An 18269-nucleotide genomic window follows, 5' to 3' on the forward strand; every position below is an offset into this window, starting at 1 on the left:
ATAAAATTTCTCGGTAATCAATAATTCTCAGAATGCTGATTACGTAACTTATCAACTCACACAGAGTGTCCCAAAAATACATACATCAGTACTACCACAACCACGGTATTCTATTCTTCAAGGTAGATTCTGAATCTTCCATAGTTTTCATGTAACTTAATCTGGCATTTAATTTTTTAAGAAGAATCACCATATTTATTCAATGGATGAACATTTTCCTTAAAAATTTAATATGGTATCAAGTCTACATAAAAGTTTTAAATTTAAGTTTACTGTCTGAATCGTTGTTCAATGGAAATGTGTATCATGAGTAAAATTCAGAGCTTCAAATTCTCAAGAGAATTATGCCTTATTTTGTGAAATCCTATAATAAATTACTGAGATATAGTTATTTTTGTCTTCTAGCTTTGTCCACGTGTCCTCGAAGAAGCTTATGGGCAAGGTACCATATGGTTCTTGGAGTGATATCCATGCCATTTCAAAAATATCAAACGAGAGAAGGGGAGCATTTCGAGCATCTTTTGAAATGAAATGTAAAAAGTACCAAACAGATTACTAAATAAATAATAAGTTTTTCAATGTGTTCCGTTATTCATTGAAAAAAGTGCTGTTTTAAGTTTTATTACTTTTATCGATCACCTCTATAAAAACTAAAACTTCAATCAGTCGCCATTTTGGATACAAGTATCATAGAACATTCTTATTAATGCCATCTTTCTTGTTTTAAAAAGACCTTCACAATAATTAACCACACAGTGGGTGTTTACATTTTAAATATTCCAGTTGCAACCCCCAAGTAAACCCCTTATGAGGGGTTGGAACTCAGTTGTACATTAAAATATTACATATTACATAGAGTATTCTATCAAATCAAATCAAATCAAATTTTATTCACTCGAAATTCATACAAAATATTAACAAAAGTATAACACGACAAGTTACAAGTGAACAAGATACTACTCACAAAAAGTACAGTATGCTACTGGACTTTGTCCGCGAATAGGAGTCAGATACAAAGTGTTATAATATAAGTAAGATTATTTATTTTATAAATTGATATAGTTCAAGGTCTAGGAAAAGGAGTTGGGAAGAAGAAAGATTTAGAATTAAAGTATGATGTAATGAAGATGAGATGAAGATGATTGAGTGCAAGCTCGCACATACATAGAAAACAAAGATTTTTAGTATCATTTACCATTAAAAATTACACCCATTTGTAGAAAAAGAGCGATAATACCTATCAATCTACAGAGAAATAATATAATTAAAATATCAATCAATTCCATAGTGTAGTATAATTCAACAGAAATACAGTTATTAGTAACATCATCGAGACAAAAACGTATCACACAGAATAAATTGATGGACTGACTATGTAGTATTCAATACAAGGTTTACTTGATTTGTGGATATATATTGAAACTTATTAACTTAGAACCTTGAAGAAGCCTTCCACCTCGACTGGCGAATGAAGCCATAGCCAAAGCTTAGTTTTATTCATGATTGTGTTTATGGGTATTTATTCTTCTCAAATCAGGTAGTAGTAAGTTATAAAATTTCGGAGCAAGAAAAAGAAAACACCTCTGGAACGTGGTACAGTTCGATTTTAGAAGCCTAACAATCATTTGAGTAGTTTGCCGTGTTACAACAGAAATTTCATCATCATTGTTATATACTAAAACAGATCTGTTACCACTTAATTGATAAAATAAAGACAGAACCTTCAGCACATAAGTGTGTCTCAGTGGTAGAATATTCAATGCTTTGAAAATTGGAAATGTATGTGACCTCCTATTAACTCCCTGTATAATCCTTATTACAGACTTCTGTAGCACTACAAGCCTTTTATAATGAGAAACAAAAGTGGATGCCCAACAGGAAATTCCGTATACAAGCTTGAAATGAAAAAATGCCATTGATTCAGCATCAACCCATTTAAAATGCTTTAATCATTGAAACACCAATTAATATTTGCATCCAATTGGAATTATGTAATTATGTTTATAGTGTGAAATACAATATTTTGATAACTCAGATAATTCAATTTACTCAAGTAATTTCCTAATTCCCTGAGGTTTCAGAGAGATCTTTATTCTATTTTGAAATATTATCCATAGAAAAGTTGATTTTCTATAGTAGAAGAACTAATCCTCACGCTTTCGATACTCCAACTTGTGTATCGATAACAGTAAAGTATCGAATCTTTCGTTACCGATACCGATACCACTGGTATCGGAAGCAAAATATCGATACCAGTAAGTATCGAAAGTATCGGAACGTCCCTAGATTTGGCAGAAATATTCCTTTTTCAACTGCGCGTCGATGTACACACAAGGTTTTTTGAAATTTAGCATTTTAAGGATAATATGAAAAGAAAAGGAATTCCTCCATACTCTGATATCATCTACTTTTAAGATAGGATCAATCACGGTATTTAGATGAAAACGGTAGGGTCATGAAATGTGTGCGCAGTAAATTGCGTTATCGCCACGACGCCACCAACCGACGTTTTTAACACCTATTGGCAATTCATGAAACTTATTTAAAAACAGATGATTGAATATAGAATGACGTCAGCTACACCGGAAATTTAGCACAAACATGCGCGTGACGCCTAACGTCTTCCTCTACATACCGTCACAGAATTATTAATAGCATAATAAAATAATTATAGGAGTTTTCTCTAATACCGTCTTCTAGATGTCTGGAGAAGCCAGTCTATTTCTGTATTTCTATAAGGTCTATAGTTTCAATCAAAGACAAATGGAAATTACTGAGATATTGCAATAGTCAATAAATGAATGAATGAAAATGAAATAATCTGTGATGAAGAAGATTGTAAATCATTTGTCTTAAAAATAGCTTACCAATTTCAAACGTTTTTCTAATCTTTTAAAAAAATATGTTATATTCTTCATTCATCAAATTTCTGTAATAATAAAATATCTAAAAATAAAGTAATCTTATTACCTAAAAAAAAAATTATTCAAATAATGCTAATAAATTAATAATTATTATTTTAATAATAATATTTTGATGTGAATTGATATGGATAGAGTTGATTAAGGTATAAACATAGAGAAAAGATAGCTTGAGAATATGGTATCCCATGATATAGTGTATAGGGTGTTTATGTTGCAAATTTCACTCAAGCCGATTGTCCTAGTTCCTATCCGTAGTTCTTTTTCATGAAGCTATGTGACGCTGGTGATGGTCTCTCATACAAAGGTCTATAAATACAGGTCATGACACAATCCCGTGATGCATTGCAGATTCGCCATTTTATGGGGTTCTAGTTCACCAATTTTCAAATTTATCAGCTGCTTTCATTATAGATTGAACAACATAATGTGTTATTTTGTTCAAGGAGTATTGCTTGGCTTTGAATTGAAAAATAAATTGTTCCAACATAATAATAATATTTAGATTCCAACTAGGAACTGAACTGTTGATTCTTAGATTTAATTGATCGGGAACTTAAAACTCTTTTTGAATATGCCCTCGCATATTTCTGTCTTGTTCCAATGCCTTATGGATCATAATCCTTAAGTTACAAGAATAAGAACCATTTTTAATAATAAATAAATGAATAATTGAAGCATTTATTATTGAAATTTTATTATTAAAAAATTGCAAACCCAAATTCACATATTATCTGAAACAGAATATTGTTTTTATAATGCATAATTTTGTTACAAGCAAATTGAATTAGATTGGATTTTCAAATGTACCGCCATAAAGAGCCCATAAAATGGCCGCTTCATAAGGAACATGAGTGTCATGACCTGCATTTATAGACCTTGCTCATACTGTGCCGTACTGACACTCTCACTCGGCCAAAACAGTAATAATAATAATCCAAATTGAATGCTGTAATTAATTTGGATTTTCGTTTAATAATAATATTATTTTGAACAGAGTTTGTCAACATTTAGAACAGGTGACATAAGGTACTGGTCCTTTTGGATGAGAATACTGCGTGAGATTTACTGTTCACAGAACTACTAGTACAAATAAGAAATTAGGTAGCCCTGAATATATAAGTTTATAGAAAACATTAATTTATTCATTCATCCTTTTATTTGTTTATTTATTCACATTTATAAATTTATTCATCCATTCATTTATTTATCTATCAATGTATTTATTCTATTAATATTTTGCAGACAGTGGCTAGCAAACTGCACGACACAGAGGTTGAGGTGGAAATTCTACGCACGAAAGAGGAATGCGATCATGTGCAGTTCCTCATTACGGAAAAGTCCGGCAGAGGAAAAGTGGCCAGTACGCCAATGGAGGAAATTCAAACAATGTCACTCGGTAAGTCACCAGTTCATGCTATAATAACTATTGCATATATCATGGATTATTAGCTAAACATGATAATCAAGTCAATAATTTTTATGGACTAGTTATGTACCCCATGCTCCGTAAGGGTCTAATTAAAACCTTGACAAACTGATAACTCGACCTACTGAAATCTTGAAAAATTGAATTGTCACTCGGTATGTTACCAGTTCATGCAATAATAACTATATCATATATTATGAGCTGAACACGATAATAAAGTCAAAAATATTATTATGGACTAGTGGGTACCCCATGCTTCGCAATGGGCTAATTAGAAACTTGATATACTGGAATCTTGAAGAATTTAAAATATAACCATCCTTGGTAAATTGAGAATCTTTATGCAAAATTTCATATTAATCAGTTGAGTAGTTCAGACGTGATGATTGATTGATTGATTGATTGATTGATTGAGTACTTTATTTATGTAGATTACAATATATACTGTCTTATACACTTATATACAATAGCTTACAATACAGCAAAGTTATAGATGAATTTACATTATATAGACTAAGAAAATAATTGTTGAACTGTATTATGATATGAAAAAGCAATGATGCGTCATTCGTGAATTTCCTACCTACATGTATAAGCCAGTTCTTTTCTTTATTATATTATAGATCAATATCGGGGACCGACCTTCGCTCTGGAGAACAAAATCATGAAAAATTTATTACGAAAGAAGAAATTATAATAATATTTATAGTTCATAAAGAAATGTTCTATCTAATCACAGTGAATTGAGATTAATTTCAATTCCTAGAGGAATGCAAAAATTTTCCTCACAAAGGTCCGGTTGCTCAAACGCCGGTTAAATTTTAATCCTGATTAATTCCACGTGAACCAAATCAGAGAAGACAATTTCAAAAAGATGGTTCTACTGGAGTTAATCAGGATTAAAAATAACCCGGCTTTTTGCAACCGGCACTAAGTACCTGATTGAATGATTACAATAGTTCAACAGCTGAGTCATAATTTTGACATAGCCCCACACACAATCATGAACTCGCTCACTCACTTCCATCATAAACAGACGACGAAATAATTATTATCAGTTGTTTTTCCAAAGATGAATAATAATCATCTTTTTAATGTCCTTCAGAGAGTTTTCCCAAGGATGAGACCCTGTGCAATCGAATTTTTATATTGTAAACCTACTATGTTCTGAATTTCGTGAGAATCGTTAGAGCCGTTTTCGAAATCCGGTGAAATACAAACATATAAACATCTAAACATATAAACAGAAATTGCTCGTTTAATAGTAGGCTATAGGATATAATATGAATATGATTGGAAAAGAACAACAGGCTTGGCCCAAAACTATTCTACTCCAAAATATTGATAATAAAAAGCATTACAAAAAAAAATCTGGTGTTGCGCACTCATACAACTTTCCTTGCCGTTATGAAAATTGATCACCTGACGCTAGTGTTCCCGCGCATCTCAAGTCTACTATTCAAAGATTTGAGCCAGCTGGTGACAGGGCAATAACGCTGGAGACACACATGAGGTCTGCTATTTCTTCATAGTGAATTATTTAATAGAATCGATTGAATAATTCACATTTGAATAATCACATTTTCTCGAATTTGAAGCTTATTTTCAATTTTAGGTGAAAATGTTACTGAATAATTGTAGAGATTTTCATGCTCAATCTACTCCACTTGATTTTTTTTTGTTTCAATTGTATCTGAAGCCTGATAATTGGGAATTTATCTGCATTGATGGGGCGGAGCTCCTGAAATTTTTACAGATATGGGACTTGTGGCATTTGATAGAGCTTATTGATGACTATTTTAGGTGTGAATTTGATCAAAATCGTTGGAGCCGTTCCGAGAAAATCACGAAGAACCCTGTTTTTGACAACATTTTCGCCATTTTAGCCGCCATCTTCAATTTCATTTGATCGAAATTGTTCGTGTCGGATCCTTATAGTGAAAGGACCTTAAGTTCCAAATTTCAAGTCATTCCGTTAATTGGGAGATGAGATATCGTGTACACAGACGCACATACACTCATACACATACACACACACACACACACACACACACACACACACACACACACACACACACACACACACACACACACACACACACACACACACACACACACATACATACAGACCAATACCCAAAAACCAGTTTTTTGGACTCAGGGGACCTTGAAACGTATAGAAATTTAGAAATTGGGTACCTTAATTTTTTTCGGAAAGCAATACTTTCCTTACCTATGGTAATAGGGCAAGGAAAGTAATAGGTCATGTTTTTACTGTTGAAAGTTAAGTTCAAAGAAATATTATAAAAAATTATATGATAGTCTACTTCTGTATTCTATCTTGTTTTAGGCGTAGGCTATTGCAATAATATTCTCTTTCTTTTCATCATAATCATATTCCTTCTCTTGACGTAGGCCTATTCTTCACTGGGGAACAGTAAATTAATGGAAACACATCAGAATGTAATTTAAATTTCCTGCAACTAAATCAATAGCATATCTCACATAACTATTGTAATGCTGAACGGCAATAAAATTATATTTATTTATTTATCTGTTACTGACGATACTTGAATTACATCGATGCACAGATCACGGTTTTTAATTGATCAAGAATTGATCATCTCTAGTAATACATGCTTTGTATTCTTTCAAAATAGTCAATCTTTTTTTTCAGAATCGAAAGTAAGTCCAGCCACATTTTGTCATGTGTTTCCGTTTCATCTGATGTTCGACAGACAACTGGTGATACAGCAGACTGGAGCCACCATTTCTCGAGTCATGCCGTCTGCCAATTACCCCGGATGTAAACTGACTGACCTCCTGGATCCAGTAAGTGAAAACTTAACTGAAAACTCAAGAGAAATATTTGAAAACTTGAGTGAAAACTCACTCAGTTTTTTCTACTTCGGATGATCCCCACATTGGCTTCTAGCTTGTGCGTGGGTGATTGGAAGTGCACGGGTGAAGTAATTTAATGAGATGATCAAAAATTCATGTCTACAGCGGGATTCGAACTCACGACCAGGTAGCGTAAGCAGACTGAAGGTTGCAACGCCTAAGTCAAGTCAACGCCCCTCGGCTATCCTGGCCTGCGTGAACTATTTATAGTGTAAACTCAAAATTGCAGCATAGAAACTAAAATTTTTCATTAGAATAAACTCATTCGAGTTTCAAAAAAAAACAATTAAAGAAAAGAAAAATATTCGAGCTATTTTTTAAAAGTGGAATCAATTTTCTGACAATTGATATTCTGGTTATCATATTAATATAATTTTCTATAAACAAAAATGTAATGGATGGTAACTTCTCAATTTCATGGATTTAATTGCTACCAATTCTTAAATGGATCGACCCAGAAAGATTTTTAAAATGATTTTCTCAGTATTATTATAGCACCTAGTTAGAGACTAATAAGATATTCTATTTTGACTTTGATTGAAAAGGATAGAGTTGATGAAAGTATAACTATAGACAAAAGATAGCATAAGAAGATATCTCATGATTATCTTGTTTATCTTGCTGTTATCTTGGTTATCTTGTTGTTTATGTTGCAAATTTCGCTGATAGTCCTATTAGTTATTTTCCGTGAAGCTATGTGGCACTGGTAGTCTCTTTTACGGTTCCTTCTTACACTCTCACCCCAACAAAAATTTCATATCATATACAGTTCAATACTCATTTTCTTAGTCTATATTATGTAAATTTATCTATAATTTTTCTGTATTGTAAGCTATTGTATATAATTGTATAAGCCAGTATATATTGTAATCTACATCAATAAAGTACTCAATCAATCAAAAAAACAGTAATAATAGCAAATAGTCGACAGTACTTGACTTGACAAAAAATCGGCTTGGAATTTAGAACATAAACGACCTATTTCATGGGATATCTACTTATGCTATATTTTCTTTATATGGTATAACCCATTAGTTTAGTCTTCTATATTGGTTGACTTTTTATTGCGGATGATGCCCACATGAGCTTCCAGCTTGTGCGTGGTTAATGGAAAGTGCGTAGGTGATTTCATGAGATGGTCAAAAGGCCATGCCTACAGACGAGATTCGAACCCACGACCAACAGAGTCGCTATTAGACTGAACGGTGCATGGCTATCCTTGCTTAAATGGTTGGCTTTAAAGGTTTCTAAGAAATAATTCAATTATAAAAATGTTCTTCTGGGGAATTCGTTTTATTTTGGTTGCTTCATAGTATCCAAATTGAAATACATTGAGAAATTGATACCAGTAAAAAGTTTCTGAAAGCGAGGTGTTCAGCCTTAATCAATATTGAATAAATTGTAGTTTTAAATACAGTATTAATAATATCGTGAAATTTTTGTAGATTAGACCTCACCTGGAATTGACGTTCGACAATATTCTAGCCCACATCAATCAGGTCTACGTGCTGAAAACAAAAGAAGGAGTCATGAAAACTGAATCGGACCCCGCCTTCAGGAATATCAGGTTGAAGGTGGGTATCACATCTTTCATAAAAAAATAATTGATTTGAAAAAATATCTCTTCTAGTGTTTTTTTACTAAAGGCGAACACACATTCACACACAGTAGCAGACGGAGGAGAAGCCGTCTCCCTATGTGTTGGAATGTTGCAACGCATAAGAGACCAGTCTGCATTATGTCTGCACACAGAAATTTAATTTTTTCAATTTATCGAATCGATAATATTCGTCAAAATTGATTATTAATAGATTATTTGATTATTAATAATAATTATTCGAAATTAACTGACTAGAATTGGGGGTTGATTCATGACTTGATAGAAACTTTCAATTGTTATTCATTCATTCATTCATTCATTCATTCATTCATTCATTTATTCATAGACAATAGATACAATGCAGGTAAAAACAACAGGCATTCGCCCAAAACTGCTTTAAACCTTAATTTGGAATACACGGTCTAGAGGTTATGTAAATTATAACTTAATTCACATACAATTTAGAGTCCAAAAAATGTATGTACTACAATAATTTTGAATTTAACAGATTAATTAATTTAAAAATACAAATCCAAACAAAAATCTTCCTCCACAATCACAAAAAATTATACTTGAATCCACAAAAATTATACTCATGTTAAAATTCTATTTCTTAATTCAATTTTCAGGGTCAAATGCTGTACGTTCCTGAATCAGATGTAATCATATTTCTATGCTATCTAAGCATAGCCAATCTGGATGATTTAACAAGGTAAGCTGATGAAAATATTGCTTTCAAAACATTAATTTATCAATATTCATCTTTGGACATACAATTCCGCTTTTGAAAACGTACAAAGACGGGAAACAGACAAAATGAAACAGGATGAAGAAGAAGCAAAACGCGCTTTAGTACTTCTCTTTTATGAGAGGCGAAGAAAAGCGTTCAATACAGGAAAACATATTGAAAATAGAGTGTAGGAATGAATAATAAGGGATAAATATAAGATGATAAAAATCATAGAGAAGAAAAGAGATAAGTAATAGAAGAATAGCGAAGGATGGAAAATTATTGAAATTGCGAAGCTAATCCACAGGCATTTCGTTTGAGCACAAAAAATAATAGACCTCCCAGTCGCTGCAGCTATCTAGTGGCGGAATTGATAGTTGGCTACGGTTCGAGCTCTCAAGCAATCAGAAGAGAGCAGACTGAGTAGGTGGGAGTGACCTAATCACCAGCTAGCTTGTGATTGGTCCTTCATCCCACTAACAAACTCTGTATTTATGAATGCATTTCCGAAAGAGATGTCATAGAATAGTGCTCTTATTATTGAATAATGAATGTCCTAGCATTAATGATGCTATGATGCTACCATACTAAAGAAAAATGAAAGCTCCATAATTCATGGAACTCATTACTTTTGACGAAAATCGTGAATATACTAATATAAATATAACTAATTTCTAACTAATAACTGAATATAACTACTTTCAATTTAAGAATACTACTTCAATTAATTATAGTTACTGATTGAAGCCAATGATGATATCGACTAATATTCTTCTCCAATCTATATAATTTCAATAAATAAATAAAACCAATTATGATATCGGACAGTCTTTTCCAATATTCGATTCCTCCAATCAATAAATAAATAATTAATTAATACATAAATGATTCTAATACATTTTCCTGTACAATTTAGTGAATCATGTTGAATTATATCTCACTAGAAAACTCTAATTAATTCAATAAATGAGTATAATAATAGAGTTTCAATAATAATTGATAAATACGTATTTTTTTCAATAGGCGAGGCCTGTACATTGGCGATATCCCCCTACACGACGCGACCAGAGATTTGGTTCTGATGAGTGAACAATTTGAGGCCGATTACAAATTGACCCGAAATTTGGAAATTCTCACCGATAAATTGCAGCACACTTACCGACAGTTGGATAGTGAGAAGAATAAAACTGATCAGTGAGTATAATTCTACAATAATTATCTCGAATCAATATTAAGCATGTACTGTACAAATTCAAAAGCAACGAAACGAAATAGTTATTTGTGCCACTAGTGTGCAAAGTGACAGTTTGCTGCACCGAAAGAAACGTTTATGCCCGAGCCGTAGGCGAGGGCGGAATGGTTTCTTGAGTGCAGCAAACGAACTTTGCGCACGTATTTCACATTAAATTTTTCCTACAGTTACCATTGAATATGAAAAGTGGGTAATTATGGGTAAAATTCCCTGAAATCCATCAAATGTTTTTCTGTGTAATTTTATTATTAATAAAAACCTTAATTTATTTTAAATTGAATAATAATAATAATTGAATTATAATGATTAGTAATTCAATTGAAAATTTATGTGACTGCTTGAAGGGGGTTTATGTTATGTAAGCATTGAAATGACTATAATGAAGGCACATAATGGCAAGGCAACGCTGTTCTCCACTGCCATTATAACGTGGGCCTCACTATGAGTGCAGCTACCAACTTAATTTTGATTTTGCTGCACTGGTGCTCCATATAACCTAATATTTTGCGTTGTCATGCTGCAAATCTGGAGTACGCAAAGTACTCACTTTGCGCACTAGTGCGGAAAAGTTATTCTTTGCGGCCTGCAATCAGTGCAGAAATCCTCACTTTTCAAGGTATCTGTAGGAAAACTATATTTCGTTCATCTCTGTTAAAAGTTATCATTGCTGATATCATTCATTGTCATTTTAGCCATTTTTGATACGATAATCGTAGAATATCACAATATGCATCATAGATCAACAAATTCGCATGCATTTACATTGATGTTATACTATAAAAGAATAAAATCGTGATGCTGTACACTCTCACAGCTATTTTAGACACTAATCATTGACATCTTTCCATGCAATATCATGACATTTTACATTATCATCCAATCAATTTTTCCAATACCATAGCACAGAACTCGAGAACATTTATTCCTAATTATTTGCTCAGTGACCATTGTGTAGGCATTTATGCAATAATTGATATTCCCTTCAACTTTACTAACTTCTATTCTATGAATTATAATTTTCCTCCAACTTTCCGGACTTCATTTTTCAGATTTGATATGACGTGATATTTTTTCCAGGTTTCTCATTTGAGTGAATGATTATTTTCAATTTGTCACCCTTCTATCTCTTATCTAACTGAATTGTCTACTTCAATTTTCAGTATTTTCAGATCAATTTATTTTCTCTTCAATTTTCTAGGCTTTTTCCTATTAAATTCGTTCTTTCGTTAATTTTCCAGACATTTCTTTTGCATTCAATTCTCTTTTTTTTAATTTCTCAGACCTCTCGCTTTTGGATTCATCTCTCTCATTTTTCTTGAAATTCCTATGCTTCTCATTGATGATTTCGGTTTCTCTCTATAAACTTTCCACTCTCATTCAATCAAAATTTGTCTCCAATTTTCATAACTTCTCTCCTTGTCAATGGATTTTCGCTATTCAATCGCTATTTCGCTAATTCTTAAACTTCTCTCTTGTGAAAAGTTCATTTCTTTAGTTCCATACATCAGTAGATCTACAAATCTCTCTCATGTAATAAATTATTTCAATACAATTTCCAGACTTCTCTGTCATGGAATTAATCTCACAAAAGTAAATTCTTCATTCATTCAAGTTTTCTTTTCCAATTTCCAGAACTTCTCTCCTAAAGAATGGATTTTTCATCATCTATTACCCAGGCTACTTCTACTTCGATTTTGTCATCCACTTCTAGCATATAATTAATATTAGGCCTATTTCTCGATCTTTCCAAATTTTCTACTTAGAGTGCAATTGTGTATTCCAAATTAAGGTTTGAAGCAGTTTTTAGCATATGCCTGTTGTTTTTACATGAATTGTATTTGCATATGAATAAATGATTAAATTCAAAATTGAAATGATTCAAGTACTTCTAGTATAAAATTGAAATCATTCCCCAATTTCCCAGGCTTTTCTACTGAGTGCACATCCTACTATAAAGATCATCCTACGCCAAAGATCATAGTTACGTCCTGGACATTGTATGCCTAAAAGAGAGAATGTTTCAAATTTAAACTATTTTCTCTCAAATCCTCCACTCTCCTATTTAATATTGCTTTCAAATATTTGCAGACTTCTCTATCTAGTGCTACCTCATTTGTTGGCAAACGACCTCCAAGAGATAAAGTGTTTCAACTCTCTAAAATCCTCTTCTCTCCAATCTAATCAAGATTTCTTTCAAATACTTCTAGATTGCTCTACTCAGTACTGCCTCCGTCGGTCGCGAACGAACTACGTCACATGCGTCCAGTTGCGCCCAAACGCTACGACAGTGTGACGCTTCTGTTCAGCGGGGTGGTCGGATTCAAGGACTTTTGCGCAGCCAACACTGACGCCAATGGAGCCATCAAGATTGTCAACCTGCTCAATCAGCTCTACACCGCTTTCGACACGCTCACAGATCCTAAAAAGAATCCTAACGTCTATAAGGTGAGCGAACATTATAAAGATTGTCAACCTGCTCAATCAGCTCTACACCGCTTTTGACACGCTCACAGATCCTAAAAAGAATCCTAACGTCTATAAGGTGAGCAAATATTATAAAGATTGTCAACCTGCTCAATCAGCTCTACACCGCTTTTGACACGCTCACAGATCCTAAAAAGAATCCTAACGTCTATAAGGTGAGCGAATATTATAAAGATTGTCAACCTGCTCAATCAGCTCTACACCGCTTTTGACACGCTCACAGATCCTAAAAAGAATCCTAACGTCTATAAGGTGAGCGAATATTATAAAGATTGTCAACCTGCTCAATCAGCTCTACACCGCTTTTGACACGCTCACAGATCCTAAAAAGAATCCTAACATCTATAAGATGAGAGACTATTATAAAGAGTGAATCATATGTGTGGGAACCCTTCAATAAGTTAGAATTTTAGTCAAGTTGGAATAAGTTAAACATGAATTTTTCGTTTTATCAAGATTGACATTGTTGAAATTTGCTTCCATTGTAGGCCTTATAGAAAAACTGTTTTTAGATTTTACTCAAGATGTTCTTCAATAACTCAACTTTCGATCCTATCCTCCCCTACACAACATATTTATCATATTTGTTCTGTATTGACGTTTTTTCAAGACTTCCCAACTACTCTATTTTACCAGGCCTACAACGAAAATTTGAACAATATACAGAGTGAGTCATATGTATGGGAACCCTTCAATAAGTTGAAGACTGTTGTAGATATAATACTGTAACTTAGAATAAGTTATTGGTCGAATACTCCACCTTTTGACGTACAACTGAATTTCAACCCCTTATAAGGGAGTGACTTAGAGGTTGTAACTCGAATATTTCAAATGTAAACTTCCATTGTGTGGTACATCATTTTAAAGGCCTTTTAAAAGCAAGAGAGATGGACATCAATAGAAATATTCTATGATACAAGTAAAAACTAAAACTTCAATCAGCTGCCGTTTTAGATACAAGTATCATAGATCATTTTCATTGATGTCATCTTCCTCGTTTCAGAAAAGCCTTTAAAATGATGTACCACACAATGGATGTTTGAATTTAAAATATTTGAGTTACAACTCCTAAGTCATCCCCTTATGAGGGTCTGAAAGTTAGTTGTTGTACGTCAAAAGGTAAAGTATTCGACCAATAATGTATCCTGAAAATTACAGTATTATATCTACAATAGTCTCTATCTTAATAAAGGGTTCCCATACATATGACTCACTCTGTATAAGCGAGTCTATTCTACAGCTCCGTTTCTAATTTCTCTGTTTCTACAAAGAATTATTCCTTCGTTTTCACTTGAACTTCGATAAACTTAGTTTTCATTTCTATTCGTTTTTACTATTCATCGTACTAGTATAAAATAATATAGGTACCTATTTGTTTCACAATTCGGGTGGTCTACCTCTTCGTCTTTTTCTAGGTGGATCCCAATTCAGTACCCTCTTGGGCCACAACTCATCTCTCATCCTCTGTGTATGTCCCAACCAAACAAGGCGCTTCTTTTCAACTGAACGGTATTGGGCAGCTTCTCTACCCTGTTCCTTATATCTGAATTCCTCACTCGAACCATCCTTAAAACACAGCAACTCCAGCGCAAGAAATCCATTTTCACTGCATTTATTCTTTGACTGTCTCTTTCTGTTAATTCCCATGTTTCACAGCTATAGAAATAGACATAGGTGAGAGAAAGGAGAAGACATATTGGATAGGCTTTTTCCACATGCTCACCAAACACAGTAAGAATCCTATAAGCTTTTGAAGGTGCAACAGAATTGAAATGTGCATTGAACTGCCTACTTACATTCCTAAAATATCGGAGATAATTGAAATATATATGAGATAAGAATTTCAATGTTCATAAGATGAGAGAGAAATGAGAATCACATTGAAACTCCCACTTCATTGTCTATCAGGTGAGACAGAATTGAAATCAAAACAATTTTATCTTTCTGGACAGCATTGAAAAAACAATAGATATTTTTTTCATCATGCGATAGCGAAATGAAAAGTTCAACTTAATTAATTTATTACAGTTTACATGAATATACAATTTCTATAGAAATGAGAAAAGTCTTATGTTTTCAAGGTGGAAGGGAAAGGAATGTAAGTGCATGAAAAACCCTGATAAAATTTATTAATTCTGTGAAACTAAGTTCTCATTTTGGAATTGATTTTTCAACCAATTTTACCAGATAAAGTGCTGGTTGCACAAAAGCCTTTTAAATTATAATCGTGACTAAATTTCAAGAGAACCAATCAAAGAAGCCTTCTTTTCAAGAAAGCCTTCTCTGACTGGTTCTCGTGGCATTTAATCAAATGTTTTTTCGGCTTTACAAAAATTCAAAATTGTTATCACTTGTCAACTATTCTCAAGGAGTATTCTCGGGCCAGAAAAAAATGTAGTGCTGGACTAACCATAACCTTTTGAACTTCATCACCATTAACATTTGAAAGAGGAATAGTACAAGCTAAGCTTAGTTTTCCTCTTCCAAATTATGATATCACTTATCATAGATCATTGTATTGATAATATTAAATTATTGATTTTTTTCTATAATAATAATAATTTATTCGACCAAAAACAAACATTGTACAAACAAATTGAAATAAAATAACATAACTGGTTTAGCAAACACCCACGCATGCACAATACATGTTTATCATCATAGTCTAAATGAAGCCCCAAAGGTAATCCTGTGTGGGGCCTTTCTTCGTATAGACTATTTAATAACAATAGAAAATGATCAAACAAAACATAGAAAAAAATGAAAGAAGGAATATATAGAGTCTTACATTAATAGTATACAAAATCTTAAGACACTACAAAATTTCAAAAAAGAATCAAGAGAAAAAAAATTGAAACTAAAATAATATAATATCATATTGCAATTTAAACAGTTCTCCGTGCGGGCAGCACATTCCAAATGATAATTATCTATTCTTCATCCAGTCAACAGATGAAGCCATTCAAAATATAAGTGCTATGACACAATATAATTACATAAATTATTCAAATTCCCAACCATACAAAAACTAAATGAAACATGAAAAACAAAATATCAACTTTTGAGCATGAAAACCTTCATAAAAACAACTGCGTATCATCAATCGCAACAATGAATTTTTTTAATCTAGCCTTTACTATTTGGCTATATTGTCACTCCTGTAAGTCAGGTTGCAAGGCATTGTACAGCTTACCACCTACATATCTAAAAAATCTTCTGTTATGCTCAAGCCTAGGTCTATGTAATTGAACTCTATTTCTATAGCGTACATTATAATCAGCGTTATGGGTTTGTGTTGTCAATTGACTTTTATTTTTGAAAGTATCCATAACTGCTTTAAACAAAAAGGAATATGTGACTGGTAATATATTAAGGGATCTGAACAGGGGTAGCGAGTGCTCGATCCTTGGCTTGCCACAAATCAATCTTATAAAATGCTTTTGTGCTACAATAATAGGTTTCAAATTTGTTGTATATGCACTTCCATAACATATGAGTCCATAATTAATTCTTGACTCAACCAGAGTATGATACAAATGTACTAGAAAATATCTTGGACACATATTTATTAAAAAGTAGAAGTTCCTTATGGAAATTAACATTTCTGATTTTAATTTATGTATATGATCATACCATGAAAGTTTATTATCTATCAGCAAACCAAGGTACTTGACACAATCTGTTTCTTTTATCAAATCGCAATGGCAATCAAGCAAGTTATCCTCACAATTGAACTTATGGTATTTTAGTAATGGCAAGGTATTATTCAATTTGTTATTTTTGAGCCTGAAATGAACTAAATTCGACTTATTTGATTTGGTAGATTAGAATTTAACAGTTTTTTGTGCAACCGGGCTCAAGAGTAGGCCTATTTGCAAAGAACGTAAATAACGTTGATTAATACTTAACAGGTTTTTGTGCAACCGGGCTCAACAGTATTTTCAAAAAATGTGAATATCTTGAAAGCCCCTATTGATATGGTAATTCGATCTCCTATTAATATTGTTATGGATTTGAGAAATTTACCTGATTTTAATGGATGTAAACCATTGAAAAATAATCCCAATTTACACGTTTGGACTCACAACTATATTTGTCTCACATTCAACATTATTTTTTGATTCAGGTGGAAACAGTGGGAGACAAATACATGGCAGTGAGTGGACTACCGGAGCTATGCAATACGCATGCGCAGTGCATGGCAAGATTGGCCCTTGATATGATGGATCTCAGCCAGAAAGTCATAGTAGATGGTCAGCCTGTGGTATGTACCCTCATTACTCATCAAGATAACGATATTTGCTAATCATAAAGATATTTATGTCAATCATAAAAATAACGATATTTGCTAATCATAAGGATATTTGTCAATCATGAAGATATTATTGCTGATAACTATTTCGAGTCAAGCTTGTTGTTCTATCCTAATTATATTTTAATGATCTGTATAATTATTATTGTATTCACAAATGAATGAATCAAATAAACTCTGTTGATTATTATTACTATGGTATTTTATAGGCTACAAAATTATTCTATGGTAGAATAATATTGGAGACAGATTATTGACAAAAAATATATTCTAATAAAAATGAGATACCGAAGTTAAATTAAATTAAAATTAGGATTATATCATTGAGCGATTAATTATCATTTTTTATTCATTTGGCGTATAGCAGATACACAACAAATATATAGCTCATGAGTCTCAAATGCCTAGATATACACTGCATATTTCCAATTTCTTTGAGATGTTGTGTAGTTTTCGGTCAGGAGACCTAAGTTTGACCGCTATCATTAATTGCTAGTCCATTTAGCGTTATCCAATGCACCATGGAGGCGAACTAGCGTTATACATAATTAAGTTAAAAATGTGATTGCTGGAACAATTTTGAGGTTGAAACTCAATTTTCACAGAAAAAAAAACATTTTCAAAATCATCTTCACCATTA

General features: G+C 32.7%; 1 protein-coding gene across 1 annotated transcript in view; it reads left to right on the forward strand.

Annotated features, from left to right (window-relative positions):
• The window catches only part of LOC111056761 (guanylate cyclase soluble subunit beta-1), a 66777-nt gene that overhangs the window by 23959 nt on the left and 24549 nt on the right, over positions 1-18269 (forward strand). Inside the window, exons 6-12 of the mRNA XM_039438872.1 lie at positions 4167-4320; positions 7028-7182; positions 8697-8825; positions 9481-9563; positions 10605-10775; positions 13041-13278; positions 17444-17581. Coding sequence (XP_039294806.1) covers positions 4167-4320; positions 7028-7182; positions 8697-8825; positions 9481-9563; positions 10605-10775; positions 13041-13278; positions 17444-17581 — 1068 coding nt within the window. The remainder of the gene's footprint in view (positions 1-4166; positions 4321-7027; positions 7183-8696; positions 8826-9480; positions 9564-10604; positions 10776-13040; positions 13279-17443; positions 17582-18269) is intronic.

This window comes from Nilaparvata lugens, chromosome 12, assembly GCF_014356525.2.
Source record: "Nilaparvata lugens isolate BPH chromosome 12, ASM1435652v1, whole genome shotgun sequence".
In the NCBI taxonomy this organism is placed as follows: Eukaryota; Metazoa; Arthropoda; class Insecta; order Hemiptera; family Delphacidae; genus Nilaparvata; species Nilaparvata lugens.